The sequence below is a fragment of the Crocuta crocuta genome, unplaced genomic scaffold (genome assembly GCF_008692635.1).
Source record: "Crocuta crocuta isolate KB4526 unplaced genomic scaffold, BGI_CrCroc_1.0 scaffold345, whole genome shotgun sequence".
Classification (NCBI taxonomy): domain Eukaryota; kingdom Metazoa; phylum Chordata; class Mammalia; order Carnivora; family Hyaenidae; genus Crocuta; species Crocuta crocuta.
The window spans coordinates 3,321,809-3,340,031 of record NW_027527574.1 but is presented as its reverse complement, the minus strand read 5'-3'; the positions used below and the strand labels follow the sequence as shown (position 1 = coordinate 3,340,031).

General features: G+C 38.7%; 1 protein-coding gene across 6 annotated transcripts in view; it reads left to right on the top strand.

Annotated features, from left to right (window-relative positions):
- Positions 1-17,886, top strand: part of LRBA (LPS responsive beige-like anchor protein) — a 720,310-nt gene extending 702,424 nt beyond the window's left edge. For 5 of the 6 annotated variants that reach the window (XM_077770789.1, XM_077770783.1, XM_077770775.1 and 2 more), the window contains 4 exons: positions 4,551-4,652; positions 6,398-6,594; positions 10,643-10,794; positions 16,716-17,886. In XM_077770789.1, the coding sequence (XP_077626915.1) occupies positions 4,551-4,652; positions 6,398-6,594; positions 10,643-10,794; positions 16,716-16,806 (542 nt within the window). In that variant the 3' untranslated portion in view covers positions 16,807-17,886. The remainder of the gene's footprint in view (positions 1-4,550; positions 4,653-6,397; positions 6,595-10,642; positions 10,795-16,715) is intronic. The other variant, XM_077770766.1, reaches the window with a different exon arrangement.
- The last annotated feature ends 337 nt before the right edge of the window (positions 17,887-18,223 follow it).

The window sequence follows — 18,223 nt, the reverse complement described above, 5'->3', positions numbered from 1 at the left end:
TCCCCCTTGCCTTAATGGAGACATATCTTGAAATATTTTTCTCATCGAATATTTATGAACAGGTACTAGAGAAATGACTATTTCCTCTTCTCTTCTTTGAGGTATAACTATAAGTGGTTCAGGGTCCTTTTGATGGAGAAATATACTTAGTTATGAGGGCACCAAATACACACATTTAACAAAAACATTTGTTGTTCTGCCTAATGGTGGAAAACATGTCACCTAATATTTTAAAACATAGGTCCAGTATAAATGCTAATGGAGATCTTGTGCTGCTTAAATGTAAGTTGGGTTGCTAGAATAGTGTCTGTAAATTAGTACTGATATTTCCAGTAATATGTACTGAGAAAAGCACATCTGTAAAAACTGGTGTGTCTTGGTATTCTTGGCAGGATTTGGACTGTCTTTAATCTCCTTTGACTTGTTCATCTTCCTTTAAGGCCATCCATAAAGATGCACTGAGTATCCTTTTCAGCCTTTGGTTAGGATTTGCATCAGTAGTCATAAACCTGCTCTCCGGACAAAGACGCCCTTTCCTTTGAAGTAATTGCTCAAGCTTTTCAAAGCAGTCCAAGAAGTCTATCCTCTTTCTCTTTTTATTTTTCTTTAAGAAGAGTTTGAAGTGTAGCCCCTTAAACTAGCAGCAAGATAAATTTTTCTCTCAGCTTTATGGAAAGCCATGACGATTTTTCAAGCAGTAAGACTTTAAAAGGTTCTTAAAGGAATCTCTTCTGCTTTATGAGCTAGCTTTTGGTAGATCCTACTATCTCAGAAAGCAAAAGTAAAGACTTTTTATAGCCATTAACTACTGCAAATCCTTATCAAAGAATTAACCTGATATTTTTCAGAAAACTTTTTTTTTTTTTTCCTGCTCTTTATTTGGTTTAGAGACCTCAGTGAAAGATGGTGATTAGCTTTGGGACCTTTGAAAAAGTAATATATGGCCAGTATTATTTTATTTGAGCTGATTTTCCCTTCTAAGTATTAAACTCTCAGGGCTGGCAAAAGGTTGGTATGTGAGTGCTACAATGACACTGAGTTACATGGTTCCTAGATTTTGTTTCTAGACTTTCCAAACAAATATACACAGATATGGAGCAGTTTGTCCTTTCCTTTCTATAAGACGTTCTTGCTTAGGCTCTGTGATCCAGGATGATGTATAACAGTGTGACTACAGAGAAATAAGTAGATTCTTTGAGCCACATATTAAGCCTGTGTTCTGCCTCAGGTTTCCCCCTTTGCTCTTAGTAATTTTATTCTAGCGGTCCTCAAAATATCTGTTGAACTTAAATCATTTGGACCTGTTGGATTTAAATCCCATATCCTATAATTCTGTTTGCTGAGGTGAAATTTTAATATTTAAAACATTTGGTTTATTGGAACTTAAAAAACCCTACAAGTATTTACTGTGAACAGATTTTTTTGGTTAGAAAATTTAAAGAACATGAGATCTGCATAACAGATAATAAAGAGCTCTAATATACAGTTCAGTTTTTAAACAAGACTGGAAGGCAGCCTTTTTAAAGATGATTTGATAGCTCCTTATATTCTTGTATGTGGATTTTTAGAGGCTATTAATGTACATTTCTTAAAAAGGAGGGAAGTTAAATAGCACAATCTTTTTTACTGGAAATCCGATGAATATTTGTGAAACCAGTTACCTGAGAACAACCCAATGGTCCTAAGTTTACCCTTATGGTTTTAATTTGTTTTTCTTGTCCTTTCCTATTCTTTTCTTTCTTCTTCTTTTTCTTCCTTTCTTTTTTGTTTTTCTGTATTTCCTGAACTGTCTAACCTGCTTCCTGAGAACATCTTGCCAAACTTGAGGCCAAAGTCCTAGCATTGAACAGTTCTTTATTTAGAGATCAGGCCCTAGGAAAAGAAAAATCGTTTTCAACTTGGAAATCATTCAGTATGTGTGTGTCTTTCTACTTGTGGAGGGAGAAAGGATTGGTATAGTGTGGAAATTCACATTTTGTAAGTAAAGCATACTTACGAAAAAAATCTTCATTACGAGTTTACAAAAAAGAATGATTTTATCCTAACCCACTTTATGGGGTTATCATGAGGCTTCCTATACTCTATAGTCCTCGAAAATTCTCAGTATTTCAACTCTTACATGAAAGAAAGAAATACAGTTGACAGCAGTTTTCCTTCCTTCCTATGTCCCTGAGAAAAAATTCTTAGATCTAGAAAACAAAAAGCATTGCCATGCTCAAGTGACAATGTCTTCTGAGTCCACCATTATCCATCCGTCCTTTGTTTACTTTGGCTTACACTTTAGATTGCTTTCAGCAGCCATCAGTTTTCCTTCAAACTTTGATTTCCCACTGAGGAATTCCAAGATAACTCCAGTTAAAACACAAGTCTCACCCCTCCCCCATAAAATGGTAGCATATGAAAACAAAAAAGGAACAATCGCATTGAAAATGCGTTCCTTAGATCTTAATTATTTTAATCCTTTATTTTAAAAGGCTGCCAATAGATATAACTAAATGTTAATTTCCAAAGTTAGACCTTTAACAGTATTTTTGTAGAATGTAGAGCATCTTGGGAAAGGGGGAATCCATGAATCAGGGCTAATTATTGGTAACTTTTTAAAACATATTTCTAATTTTATGCCAAAGCTTATCTCTAACAGAAAGTTAAGTGGTTTAGATTGACTTACATTATTTCCTGCTTTTCTTAAAATAATTCCCCAAATTTGTGTACTTTTTAAGGAAAAAAAATAGTTGCTCTTCTAACAGATTCTTTCTGGTTTGCAAAACGTCAAGTGAACTTTGTAATTAAGGTGGCTTTCCCTCAGAGTTTACCGACTTTGAATCAAAAGAAACCAAGCTCATCATTCCACTTATCCCCTTGCCTTTTAATACGTCATTTGAAGTCGCCCTTTGTCACTAAGCATGTAGGCCACTTATACTCTCTGGCTACATGTGGCACAGCCAAAGTAGTGCCAAGTTTGCTACGATGCCTTTTACATAAATCTCATTCAGAAGTATGTATGGTCACCAAAAGCCATGAAGGACTCTGTGAGAACACAGCTATATATTTTATACTACAATAAATACATTGTAATAATTCTTTGTAGTGGCTAGACATGAAGTAACTGCAGGCTCCAGCAGAAAGTGGAGCAGGAAGCACAGAATCTAGGCCCCTGTCTTCATAGGAAAGACCCTCCCCTGTTTTTGGTCTGGATCTCTGTGCGTTCAATAAAAGCTATTTTCCATTCTCCCCTCCACAGTACCCCTCCACCCCCCACCCCCCCCCCCAGAAAAAAAGAAGAATGGGACATTTGTTTTGCATGAAATTTCAGAGAAGCCACTGATGCATCATAAAATCCATTGCTTTGGAGGCTAGTTTAATTTTTTTGACAGCCAGTATTTGCCTTTCCAAGGACAGCAGGTTTCTGCTGGATTTTCCCTGACCTACCTGATAGGGTAGCAAGTTGTTCTTTTCCACAGAATTCCACAGCTGGTGCTAGAGACCTTCTTCTGGGCACATGTGCCCTTTTGGGTTACACCAGATTGTTTATCAATATTCCTGCAAAACCAATCCAAATCAAGGAAACCTAAGCACCCTAACAGGACACTGCCCCTTACTTCCATTTATAAAGGCTTTTGTGTTTGTCTTTAGATACTATAAAAGTAGAGGGCTAGTGTGGTCTTAAAATAGTGTTCTTCAGGCTAAATACGGAGTTCATTTGATCCTTGCAGTTTGGCAGGAATCAAGCCACAAATCAAGCCCATTACTGTCCTCTTTATCTGAGCTGGGGCCATTTGTGGTGTGGATTTCTTATTAACCAACTAGTTTTTTTCTTTTCAGTTTGGGACTAGAAAAAGGATGACTGTTTCTACTTGTGAAAATGTCTACAAACGTCTTCTATTATCTGGATACTGATTCTCTGCTATCCCTTCCTCACTTTCCTCCCCGAATTTTCAGTCACTATCAGTAGAATGTAGAATCAGTAGAATATGAGAGTTTGCTTTATTCCCCCTCTGTTCTTTGAACCATAGAGAAATGCACTCTGCGAGGTTTATATTTCAGAAAAGTACGTAAGATTAGTAAATAAGCATTTAAGAGGTGGACTACTTTGAGGTACCAGGTCCTAGTTCAGACTGTCTTTCTTATGACAGGGATCTCGGTGGCCCACAGAAGTCAGGGGCTGGCTACCTTTCTTTGAAATGTGCAGCAAGCCAGAGTCTCTACTTTTATAATCATCAATCTACAAATCATCTAATCAAGGGGCTAATATTTGTATTTGGAAAGTGAGGCATTCTACAGTGCAGATTTTTGTCTTATTTTACCCTGTGTTTTCAGCCACTGTTGTTTGAGATAATCCTGTAAGGATTCGAAATTTGGCAACTGTGGTCCTCATACTGTAGCATGTAGTTTGGATCTAGTCCTAAAATAGAATTTTTGGACAGATTTCTAAACTGTGAATTAAAGATTTAGGTATTATAGGAATGCCTAAGTAGAGGGAGCTGAGTAGAGAGAGGTAATCCCCTGTGTGAACTTGAATTAATTTATTGTTTATCTGTTTGTTCTTGAAGGTGAGCCTACCACACCCCGGGCGATTTTGACAGGCCACGACTACGAGATCACTTGTGCTGCTGTCTGCGCTGAGCTAGGCCTCGTGTTAAGTGGTTCCAGAGGTAAATCTGTGGCACCTTCATAAAATCGTATGCGTTTTCTGATGTCTTCTAGTAACGAATTGCCAAGGATAGATTTGGTACTTTTTTTTCTGAGCTATACTGCCCATAATAGTAGCCATAGCCACATAGGATTGTTTAAACTAACTAAAATGTATAAGTTAACTACATAAAGTTTAAAATTCATTTTCTTGGTGGTATTAGCCACTTCTCAGGTGTTTACTATTCATGCATGACTAGTGGCTACTGTGTTGAACAGCATAAATACAGAACATTGACATCATTGCAGAAAATTGTATTTCACAGCAGTTCTCTGAAGAGGGAGGCAGGAACAAGGAAAATCTTTGTTTATTCTTCTGACTCTGGGCTGGGTTTCATCTCACACCTGGATAGAAACTCTTGACCTAGTCTGTTTTAACTTCCAAATCTTAGAACTAGGCAGAAGCCAGGATGGCATTCAGAATGGAGTGAAAGATACTTAAGTTGGTCTGCCTAGAGGCCTGCCCTTGCAACATCATCATATGTTTAGGCCACAGATATTAAGTGAGCTTTTAGAGAGCACACGGAACAAATCAAGATCTGACCAGGAACCAAGCTGTTCCTAATTCATTGCTTATTCCATCTCTGAGGTGTATTCATCTCTGAGGATATGGACCTAAGCTGAGGTATGAACACACAAAAAAGTACTATAATCTTATGTCTTTGAAGGTTATCTGATGGGGATGCATTGAGCATCTGACTCACCTTATCTGCATCTCAAACTATAATACTTAGTCTAGCTACCAAGACTTATTAAATATTCAAAGGATTTTATTTAAAACTTTAGTTGGTCAAAGCAATGAAATAATGATAGCAAGAATTCTATGCCTAGTGGAATTTTTCCTTTCTTATACCCAGTAATTCCATATATCCTGAGCAAACGAGTTCTTAGACATTACGTGATCCAAATAGGGGCACCTAGCTGACTCAGTCAGTAGAAGATGTGACTCTTGATCTTGGGGTTGTGAATTTGAACCCCACATTTGGTATAGAGATTACTTAAGAATAAAATCTTCATGGGGCGCCTGGGTGGCTTAGTCGGTTAAGCGTCNTCTCTCCTAGAAATAAATAAAAAAAAATATTTAAAAAAAAAAAAATCTTCAAACAAACAAAATTAGACATATAAAATGAGCCTGTCGTATTAAAGGTTATCCTTGCTTTGCATGGTAGTGCAGGACCATAAACATGACCATGCAAGCTGAAACCGGGGAAAATGAGCCTAACAACCAACAGGAAAACTTGTGGTGGTTCCATGGCTTTTAAAAGGTTTTCATCAAACATTAAAGTTTTTCATATACAGTTATATATATACAGGCATAGAAACTGTGTCACAGTGAGCTTGATGGCAGCCTGTGTTTAATTGTGGCCCAGCCTTCCCAGAAGCTCCTCTAGGAATTGAAATTTGTCCTGTTCCTTTCTGAATGCTTCTTGTTTTTATCATCTCTTGGCATAAATAATTTCATAAAATAACTTCCTGCCTCTTGAGGAAAAGTGAACTTGAAAACATACGACTTGGCTTTCTCCTCTCCCAAATAGGAGGTGAGGTGTAGCCAGCATGCAGAGGACATTTTGCAAAATAACATATGTAAGATAAATAATTTTTAAAGGCTTGCTACAGCAACCTTTTGATCCTGTTTGTGCTCAGGATTCATTTTCACATTTGTCATCCTTAAGAAAATTTTGCCAGTTGTTTCTCTTTTTTTTCTCAGAAGGACCATGTCTCATACATTCCATGAATGGAGACTTGTTAAGGACTTTGGAGGGTCCTGAAAACTGCCTGAAACCAAAACTCATTCAGGCTTCGAGAGAGGGCCATTGTGTCATATTCTATGAAAATGGCTGCTTCTGTACATTCAGCGTGAATGGGAAACTCCAGGCCACTATGGAAACAGATGATAACATAAGGGTGAGTATGCTACAGACTTTTCACCATTCTTGATTTTGACCTCCAAGTGTGGTAGGTGAGGAGGGACAGGGTTCACTAGAGAGACCTGTTTAGTCACTGAGGGCCTCTTTCCATGCCCAGAGAAAATCACCAGGTAGCCCGTGGACGAGGCTTATGTATCTCACAGACCATAGCGTATCCTGCTGTGCCGACCGCATCGCTCAGAGAGCTCTGTGCATGAGCGCCCTCAGTGAGGCCCAAGGGGTGAGCCTTCAGCAGAGGGTTTTCTTAAAGTTCTGTGAGGCCAACCTGGGTAGTTTTCAGGGGGCTGGTTCAGCTTTTTTTAATCTAAGAAAGTTAACTGCACATGGTTGTTTTTTGCGTATCAAAGCCGCCGTGGAACAGTAGACCACACCTAAAAGTGGCCCCTCTTCACACCTGGATATGCTGCTGGTGAGAGTGCTAGGGGGTTATGACTGTTCAGGATTAGTATCTCGTTTCAGACTTGACTTCTTCGTAAATAACAAGACCAGCATTTGCCAAGTTGCGGGAGTTGGGCTTCCAATTATGATGTGAATTAGGTAGATATTTTTTCGCTTCGGATGTACAAGGACGGGTAATGCTAGTGGACCTTCTGGAGTCTAACTTCATCTTCAGGACGGGACTCCAAAAGTCTTGGAAACAATGAGGACTGCTCTTTAGGGAGGCTGTTTTTTCAAGGTCCTTTTCTCACTCCCAACCTGCTGGTGCAGGTTAAAATAAAGTGAAGCTGTGGTATTCCTATCATTTTCCAGGATGAGGTTGGAGGTACATGTGAACTTGTACAGTGAGGGAACCCCGGACATGTTGGGAGTGCAAAGAGGGTCACAGAGGCCTCTGCCTCTGAGTGTGGCTTTAGACTAGCTCTGGACATTTTATTCGTTGCTCCTCCTGATCCGGGGGACAGCTTAGACGACATAAATTCTCCCAGTTTCCCAGATCTAGTCTGATCAGCCCCTTCTCAAGTAAACAGATCTTGGGGTAAGAAAGTATTAAGAAACAACAACCCTAACTACAGATTACACAGACGAAGTGAAGGGCACTTACCGCTTCTCTATCATAGCACTGAATTCTTAATTGGGTCAATGTCTTCTTTTCTCTGTGAGTTTTCTTCCTTGTATTTTGACTGCCTCTACCACAAAAACATGCACTCCTGCTCGGCTTTTATTTTTCCCTACTTTCCCATAATACTTCATTTAAACCAAGTACACATCAGAGGATTTTCCTTTCCTCTTTTCTTTACAATAATAATGTTGATAATCTGTCACTTTGAGTTACGATTATACTGTCAGCTACACTAATAAATCTGTAAAATAATTTGAAATCCCTTGCTGGCTAAAACAATATCTGTGGCATTTCAGTTAGTACGAAAGGCTCTGGGAAGTTCCTGGAGGCAGTAGTAAGGAGGCTTTCTGCAGACTGTTCATACACACATGCTTTTCCTCTCTGCCCTGTAGCCATTGTTGTTTTTTTCTCCCTGTAATATTTCCCATTGGATTTTAGGCTTAAACAATCCGTTGCCTTTTTCCCAGCACTCCTGCACTTTATCATACTAACTTGCAAGTGGCAACTGTGTGATTAAAACAAGCTGGCCTAAAATGAGCACTACCTGCCCATGGCTCCAGAGACTGACACTTTCACAGCTAACTGCCTTGGGGAGGGATGGAGGGAGTGAGAGAGGAAGAATAGGAGACCTCACAGAGCAAAAATCTCCAGCTCCATCCTGCAGGCCCAGCAGTCTGAGCCTGTGTAAGGAAAGGAGACCATGGAAACAAATTAGTCATCAGCTCAGACCAGAAATTAAATTTCTTTGAAATACTGAGAACCCTGCAGGCAGGCAGCCTGGGGAACCTCTGTGCTAATCAAGGCTCCCCACCTGTTTTTATTTAGATGCCAGATTGTTCAGTGGCGTTTGGTTAACATATCATAGCACATCAACCAGGCGGTGTTTAGATGTCTTAATGAGTAACTTAAATGAAGTGGGCAGCCTGTACAGAACAGCAAGGTTATTTTACCCTCAACAAAGGATCGCCACCATTGCACCCACAGGAACTCATCTATTTTCTTTTTTGGCGGAAGCTGTGTTTTAGGATGTGATCGTGGCCGGCAGACCACTCTGGCCATAGAAACCCGTGCAGCTGTGGCCTTGTCCAAGGCACTCTGGATTGCAGAGGACATTAGCATGTCTCCGGGGCCCTCTCAGTCTTGCCAGTCTCAACCCAGCCTGGGTACTGAGGGAGGCGTGTTAGAGTGAAGAACTATGCGAGTGCTGCCTTGGGTAGAAGACGGTGCCATTCAGTGAATGTTACCCTGGCTCTTGCCTCCAGGGGAACTTGACAGGTTCCTCACGAGAAAGGCCCAAAAAAATGCTTTTTCACGTTGGCAGGCAGGCCCTGGGCTTATTAAAATGTTTGGATGCTGATAAATGTATAATCCTAAAAATCCAGACTTTAAATTCCAGATAGACTAGGATTAGAGATTCTTTACTAGTACAAAGAGTTAAAGATTAGTAGTTTTAATTTATGTTTTAATATAGCACTTATCCAGCCAAAAGCCTCAAGTATAAAACTCAAGTGAACCACAACCATAAGGTTAATGGCTTTTCATCAGCTGAATTTTATAAGTGCAGCAAATAATTGTTTGTCCTAGTCTTTACTGCAGCTCCCAGATACCCCCTAGAGATCACCATTTGTGAAGTGAATGGGGGGAAAGGATATTGATTTTTACTTATACTGAACAGTGTTACTATTTGTATTAAGATGTAGAGAATACTTCTTACATGTGACTCTCTTCTACACATGGGTTTTTATTCCTTAGATGTATTTTTGTATTCTTGGGAAGCTACATTTAAGAGATCAATAAAAGTTGGCATTTACGTAAATGTGAATTGAATGTCAATGCAACGGCCCTTTTCTATGATTTTTTAAAAGTTTTGTCAAAGGATCGATTAAAGACTTAAGGCAACTATACTAAAACTGAGTGCAGGACAGTGTAGATAGATTTTTCAGAAGTTAGATTTTTTACTTTCTGGCTTGCCTGCACCATCTGTATTCCCATTTCACTATCCACGTGGACACAGGATTACAGATGTTTACACTTTTTCTGTAAAGGGATAAGTAAAAAATATTTTCGGCTTTTCAGGCTCTATATTCTGTTAGTCATATGTGAAAGTAAACGGGTGTGGTTATGTTCCAGTAACCCTTATTTATGGGTACTGAAATTTGGAATTCATATTAATTCTCACATCATGAAATACTTTGATTTTTCTTCAACCATTAAAAATGTAGATCATATAAAAACAAGTAGGATTTGTTTTACTTATATAAATTTACTTATATAAATACAAATTTACAAATAAATTTGGCCCAGTTTACAGGATCGAAGAGCAAATTCCATGTCTGTACTTCCTGTTCAGTCCTGGCAGGAAGCAGTCCATCCTGAGGCAAGAAGAAAATGCTTCACCGGGGGTTTAATCACCCTGGAAGCTGTAGTTCTCTACCAAGTTGTCTCCCTAACCTGGGGTCTAAATCCAGCAGGCCCAGTGAACCCGTTGGTCTTCTACCATGGGGCCGTAACCCCAAAGGCAGCAGTGTTTTATTGGCGATATGAGGCCAGCCAGCACTGTTTGCCCAGTTTGGGTACAAAATTAGCATTATTAGGCCTATTAGCACGTCCACAGTGCCACTGGAGAGGTGCCGGGAGGCTCCTCATGTTAAGAGCGCTGGCTCCAGTCCACCGCGTACACAATCTAAATCGTATTCACAGAACTAGAGGGGTTTGCCACCTCCTCTTTAAAAATCAAAAATTAAAAACACAAAAACAAAACCTCAAACATTGCCTAACTTTGTCCATTTGGCTTTTGAAAAATGGCAGAAGTTTTCTGTAACTCATGATTTCCTAAAAACTCCTAAGGAACAAATACAGTCTCTCCCTGCCATTGCAGTGGCTTCGCGGTGTAGGGCTTAAAGAGGGGAAGGGAGCAGGAGTTCTCCTAGGACCACATCTCCACTGAATTTGCTATGTCTCTTAGGCCATCCAGCTGAGCCGAGATGGGCAGTACCTGCTCACAGGAGGAGACAACGGTGTGGTCATGGTCTGGCAGGTGTCTGACCTCAAGCGCCTCTTCACCTATCCGGGCTGTGATGCTGGAATCCGGGCTATGGCCCTGTCTTACGACCAGAGGTAACACTGAAATCACATGGTCTACTGATGGTGATATTAAAGACCGGAGGAAATTTATTTAAATGGGCTGATGAACAGACTGGGTTACAGGGTTCACCTTGGGTTGTGTGGGAACCTTTGTAATCAAAAAAGCCAGTAAATATTGGGGTTCCCAAGATACTTTTTAAAAACTGTGATTTTTCTTATTGATGGCATTGCCACTCTTAGACAAAAGCTTAATTCTCCAGCAGTAGACAGGATTTAAGTAACAAAGGCTGTAATTATGTTGCCATAAGGCTTTTTATATTTAATTTTTTTAATGTTTATTTTTGAGAGAGAGAGACAAAGTGCGAGTAGGGGAGAGGCAAAGAGAGAGGGAGACACAGAATCTGAAACAGGCTCCAGGCTCTGAGCTGTCAGCACAGAGTCTGATGCAGGGTTCTAACCCATGAACCATGAGATCGTGGCTTGAGCCAAAGTTGGATGCTTAACTGACTGAGCCACTCAGGCACCCCAAGCTTTTTATGTTTCTTATTTTTTCTTTAAAACTTAAAAAATATAAACATGTATAATACAAAATGTCTCTATGTCTGTCCGTGAGGATTTTATGGAGAGATTTACCTTATTTCCTAAAACCTTCTAAGTGGTAAATTTGGGGAACGTAATCATTGGCGTCTTATTTCTTCTACACTCATTTCAAAATGCTTCTGATTTTTTATAGTGGTAACATATCATTTTTTTGTGTTCAATTTAGTGTCATTAAGTACATTCTTAATGCCACACTGTTGTACAACTATGGCCACTGCCCATTTCCACAAGTTTTTCATCATCCCAAACAGAAGCTCAGTACCCTTTAAACACTAACTTCCCATTTTCCCTCCCAGAGCTCCAGCTCACCTCAATTCCAGCGTGTCTGTGAATTTACTTCTTCTAGGTATTCTGTATAAGTGGAATCATACAGTATTTGTCCTGTTGTAGCAAGTATTAGAACTTCATTCCTTTTTAAGGCTGAATAGTATATGCCACTTTGTTTATCCATTCATCTGCTGACATTTTTGGTGTTGTCACCTTTTGGCTATTGTGAATAATGATGCAGTGAACATTCACATACAAATATCTGTTCAGATCCCTGTTTTCCCTTATTTGGAGTAGATACCAGGAGTGGATTGGTTGAGTCACATAGTAGTTCTGTGTTTAACTTTTTGAGGCACTGTCAAACTTTTCTCCAAGTGGCTGCACCATTTTATATTCCTACCAGCCACACACAAGGGTTTGTTTTTCCACATCTTCACCAACACAGGTTATATTTTGGTTGTGGATTAATAATATCCATCCTAATGGGTGTGAAGTAGTCTCTTATTGTGGTTTTGATTTGCATTTCCCTAATGACTAGTGGTGTTGACTCTGCATTCTTAATAATGTCCTCTGATGTACAAGTGTTTAATTTTGAAGTTTTTTTTTTTCTGTTGTTGCAAATGCTTTACCAACATCCAAGTAATCATTGCAAAATCCAATATCATGAAGCTTTTCCTCTGAGTTTTAACGTTTATGTTTGTTTAGCATTTGATCCAATTTGAATTAAGGTCTATATCATAGTAGAGAAGGACCCAGTTTCATTATTTTGCGTGTGGGTATCAGTTTTCCCAAAACTGTTTGCTGAAAAGACTGTCCTTTCCCCCACTGGATAGACTTGACACCTTGTTAAAAATCATTTGACCATACGTATCAGAGTTTATTTGTGGGTTCTTTATTCTGTTTGTCTATATGCCAGTACCAGACTGTTTTGGTTACTATTGCTCTGTGGGAAGTTTTGAAATCATGAAATATAAAACATCTGATTTTGCTTTTTTTTTCCAAGAATATTTTTTGGCTATTTGAGGTTCCTTGAGAATCCACTGTGAAATTTTAAGATGGGTTTGTCTATTTTTGTAAAAAAAAAAAAAAAAAAAAAAAAAAAAAAAGGGAGGGGCTGATAGGATTGAGTTGACTCTCTTGATTGCTTAGGCTAGTATTATCACTTTAACAATATTAAATCTTCCAATCCATGATCACAGATGTCTTTAAGTTTATTCTTTTGTCTCCTGCATTAAATTATTCTTGAATATTTTATGCACTTTTGCTATTGTAGGTAGAATTGTGCTTAATTTCCTTTTCGGATTTTTTTCATTGTTCATGTACAGAAATGCAACTAATTTTTGTGTTGATTTTATACCTTGCAACTTTGTTGCATTCATTAACTGACTCTTTTTTTGTGGAATCCTTAGGATTTCCTAAATATGACCATGTCATCTGTAATAGAAATAATTTTACTTTTTCCTTTCCAATTTAGATGCTTTTCATTTCTTTGCCTTGCCTAATTGGTCTGGCTGGTACTTCTAGTACCATACTGAACTGGTAGAAGTGGTTATCTGTGCCTTGTTTCTGATCATAAAAGACAAGTTTTGAGTCTCTGACCATGGAGTATGTTGTTAGTTGTGAGGTTTTCATTATTATGTTTATGTCCTTTCCTTCTATTCCTAGTTATCATAAAAGGATGTTGAATTTTGTCAAATGCCTCTTGTGCGTCAGTTGAGGTGGTTATGTAATTTTTGTTAATTCTATTAATGTGGTAGATTACATTAATTTTTCTGTGAACCATCCTTGCATTCCAAGAATAAATCCATTTTGGTCATGGTATCTAATCCTTTAAATGTGTGGCTGAATTAGGTTTGCTAGCATCTATTGAAGATTTCTGTGTCAGTATTCATAAGGGATATTGGTCTGTAATTTCTGTTTCTTGTAGTGTCTTTCTCTGACTTTCATGTCAGGGTAATGCTGGCCTCATTGAATAACTCAGGAGGTGTTCTCTCCAGTTACTTAGAAGAGTCAAATATTTGATAGAATTCACCATTGAAGCTATCTAGTCCAGGGCTTTTCTTTTGGGAGGCTTTTGGGAGACTACCAATTTAGTGTCCTTAGTAGTTATAAGTCTATTCAGGCTTTCTATTTTTTTTCATGATTCAATTTTGTTATAGTGTGTGTTTTTAATTTTTTTGTTTCCATTTCAGGGGCACCTGGCTGCAACTCTTGATCTCAGGGTTGTGAGCTTGGGCCCCACACTGTATATACAGATTACTTAAAATCTTAATTTTTTTTCCATCTCCATTCAGTTTGTTGGCATATAATTGTCTTGTCCTTAGTATTCTCTTATACTACTACTTCTGTAATATTGGTAGTAATATATCTATGATTTTAGTAATGTGAGTCCTCTTTTTTCCTTAGTCAGTTTAGCTCAAAGTTTGTCAGTTTTGTTTTTCATAATCTTTATAATCTCCTTCCATTAGCTTTGGGTTTAGTTTGCTCTTTTTCTTGTTCCTCAAGGTGTAGAATTAGGTTACTGATAAAGAGATCCTCTTTTTTAATGTATCTACAGCTATAAATTTCCTTCTTCGCATTGAAGTTTTGGTTTGTTGTTTTCATTTGTCTCAGTATTTTCTAATTTCTGTTAAGATTTCTTCTTTAAATTGGTTAATTTCTGTGTGAATTTTCCAGTTTTCCTTCTGTTAACTGATTTCTACTTCAGTTATATTGTGATCAGAAAAGATGCCTTGTATGATTTTTATATTAAGACTAGTTTTGTGGCCTAACATGGTTTATCTGGAGAATGTTCCATGCACACTTGAGAAAAATATCTATTCTGCTGTTGTTGGGTGAGTGATATATGTGTTAAATCCACTTGGTGGGTTCCCCCCCCTTAGAATTTAAGTTACCTCTACACCCAACGTAGGGCACAAACTCATGACCCCCGAGACCAAAAGTCAGTCTACTGACTGAGCTGGCCAGGAACCCCAGGTCCCCTTGGATTTCAGCGTTCTTTAGGTTCTCTTCTTTCTGGTCATTGTACCCATTATTGACAGCAGGGTATTGAAGTCTCCAGCTATTGTTGTAGAACTGCTCAGGTTTCCTTTCGGTTCATTCCATTTTGGCTCCGTATCTCTTGGGGGCTCAGATATTTGGTGCATTTAAGTTTGTACAGGCAGACTTCATTTTATTGTGCTTTACAGATCCTGTTTTTACAAATTGAAGTTTTGTGGCAAACTGGTGTCAAGCAGGCCATCACTGCCATTTTTCCAACAGCATTTACCCAGTTCATGTTTTTGTTACATTTTGAACATTCTCCTTCCATTTGTTATGGTAATCTGTGATTACAACTTACAGAAAGCTCAGATAATGGTTAGCAATTTTTAGCACTATTTGTAATTTATATACACCACTTTTTTAGACATGCTGTTGTACACTTAATAGACTACAGCGTAGAAGCATCTGAAGTCGCTTCAGCTCAGGTCATGATCTCACGGTTAGTGAGTTTGAGCCCCACATCGGGCTCTGTTGACAGCTCCGAGTCTGGAGCCTGTTTTGGATTGTGTGTCTCCCTCTCATTCTGCCCCTCCCCTGCTCATACTCTCTCTCTCTCTGTCAAAAATAAGACTACAGTGTAAACTTTTACATGCACTGGGAAACCAAAATTCATTTGACTCACTTTATTGCAGTGGTCTAGAACCAACCCAGTGTCTCCAAGGTATGCCTGCAATTGCTGTATCTTTTGACAAACTGACCTTTTAACTGAGATAGTGTACTTCTTTGTCTCATAGCAGATATTAATAGCCTATTTTGTCTGATGTTTGTTAGTATAGCCACTCCTGCTCTTGTTACTTTATGCGTGCAATAGCTTCCATCCTGTCACTTTGCAGCCTTTTTGTGTAAAGTGAGTCTCTTGTAGACAGGATATAGTTTGATCATGTTTCTTTTTTATCCATTCTGCCAGTCTCTTTTGATTAGAGAATTCAGTGCCTTTATAACTAATTACTGATAAGACTTCTGCATTTTACTATTTTCTGTATGTCTTAGAGCATTTTTTGTCTTTCATTCTCTCATTACTGCCTTCTATTGTGTTTGATATTTTGGCAGTGGCATATTTTAATTCCTAATTTAGATATGAGACAGTAGGAAGGATATTGAAAATGACTTCTAAGGACTGGTTCTAACTAGACTATTCAGAGGAAGATCTAAGATAATAGGCTCCCTCTAAACTGTTCATCTTAGTGGGGTGCCTGGGTGGCACAGTGAGTTACCATCCAGCGTCAACTCAGGTCATGATCTCCTGGTTCGGGAGGTCAAGCCCTCTGTCAGTGCANCCCCCGCCCCTCCCCTGCTCACGTTCCCTTTCTCTCTCTCAAAAATTACAAGTAAATAAACAGTGCTCTCCATGTTCTCCCTGTATCACCTTCTCAGGGATGGGGAGCAAGCAGCAGCAGCTCCTGTCCTTGGTGATCATCCCAGTGAGTTCACGGTCTTCAGAGGATTAAGTCCCTACCCAAACCTTCTGCAGAGCATGGCCTGGCCCAAATTACAGTCAACACACTGCTTTCTTACTCTTCACGGACTCTGTACCCATCAGAGAGCTCTCCATCACTTAACTGTGCTGCTTCCTTCACCAGCAGTTACTTTTGAGTTTCTTTTGCTTCTGATACCTCATATGAAAGAGAGGGGAAAGGTACAGTACAGCACAGGAATAGAGCCCATGGACCTGTAGCATCCTATGGGGACAGATGGTAGCTCCACTTGTGAACACAGCAGAACATACAGTTATAGAATCACGATGTTGTACATCTGAAACTAATGTATCGTTGTGTGTCAATTATGCTTCTATGTTATCTATGTAAAAATAAACACTAGGGCTCACCTGAAGCCAGCTCCCCATTAGAAATCATCAAGTCTCTTCAGGTTTTAGTCACTTGTTATTTTGATCATCAAAAAACATACCTTAGTTGTCACAAATTGTTTGTTAGGTTTCACTGCCATCTTCTCTTATTTACCTTGTCGGTTTGGGGAGGGCGGTTCTCTTTAGGAATAGATCCCTAGGGAAAAAATAGGTTTGTAACGCCCCTCCCTCCTTCTCCCAGGTGCATCATTTCTGGCATGGCGTCAGGAAGCATCGTTCTGTTTTACAACGACTTTAACCGGTGGCATCACGAATACCAAACCCGCTACTGACAGTGACAGCTGCGCATCTGCCTCTGGCCGAGGCTGGAGAAGGAATCTGCAGAATCTTTCTCTTGGAAGTAGCTATCACATCTGAATGTAACTTAAATTTGCTCGAAGAAGCAAAATATTTTTTAAAGTTAATTGCTATTTTTGTAGACTTTGCTTGACTTTTTTGGGGGGAATAGCAAAGCAGAAAATTGGCTGCTGGGTTCTGTAGTTTAAAAAATCTATATTTTTAGTCATAATGAGAAGTCTATTTTCACCAATTATGGAAACATATCGAGTGGAGCAAGTAAACCCACTTACTCTAGCTATATTATGAAAAAAACACTTCCCCTTTACCTGTAATCTTGAGAAATACATGATTTTAACAATAGGGAAATGGGTATAGGGCATTTTATGCTGTACTTTGGGTCCTGTATTTTTCCAAGCAATTGTGCTTCTTCAGCACTGAAATTTCTGGGATTTACATAGTAATGTTTAAATTATGTTAAATGTAATTTAAAACATCTCAATGAATTATTTCTACCAATATTATTCTTCAAGCATGCTTTAGACCTAGAAAAACTATGGTTTGGGGAAGGCTATTTTATTGTGTGTTTAACATAAAGGATCTCATGTTCTATCAAGTGTGAAGTATTTACAATGTAGTTTGTTGGTTTTTTGTTTTGTTTTTTGGTTTTTTACAATGCTTTCCCTGATACGTTGTCCTCCTAGCACACCAACTGACAGGATGGGAATGCCCGTGGGCTCACAGCTTTTGTTTTCCTTCTGAAGTAAACGCAAGTACCAAAGCTCACCCCTGAGATTTGACTGTGCCCACGCACTGAGGCAGAGCCGTCAGTGGGGCTCCCCTTGCCCACCCCAGTCTGAGAGCAGAGGCTTCCAGGTGCTGTATTAAGCAACACCCATTTCACCTATTTGTTACTGAACATCTTCACCTTCCTTTGAGTAGTAATTTGTACCGAGAAACATGTTATTTTGGTGTTGTATAATTCTACTTTTCTAGTAGATTGCTGTGTGGAATTCTGTGAAAAATATTTGAGAAAAGGTCTGTATTGCATAAATAAATTCTTTGTAAGTTGTGAACTTTGAGTTGAAACCGACATTCCATCTGTTTACCTTGCAGCTTCCCTAATGTCCCTTCCTATTTTCCAACACTCAGCTTTTCACTAAAAGCAAAGATTTGGAGTGGAACAACTCAGTTTGACAGAAAAAATTAAATAGCATTTGTAATTGAATTTTTGGAAAATAATAATCTTTTCACTTCTAGTTTAAAACGAATAATTCTNTTAAAAAAAAAAATTTTTTTAAAAAAAAAAAAAAAAAAAAAAAACTCTGGTTCAGTCTCAGATTTTGAGCCATAACCAGCAAGAGACACTTTTGAATGAAGACAGGAACATAGGCTTTCTTTGGCTCCCTCTTA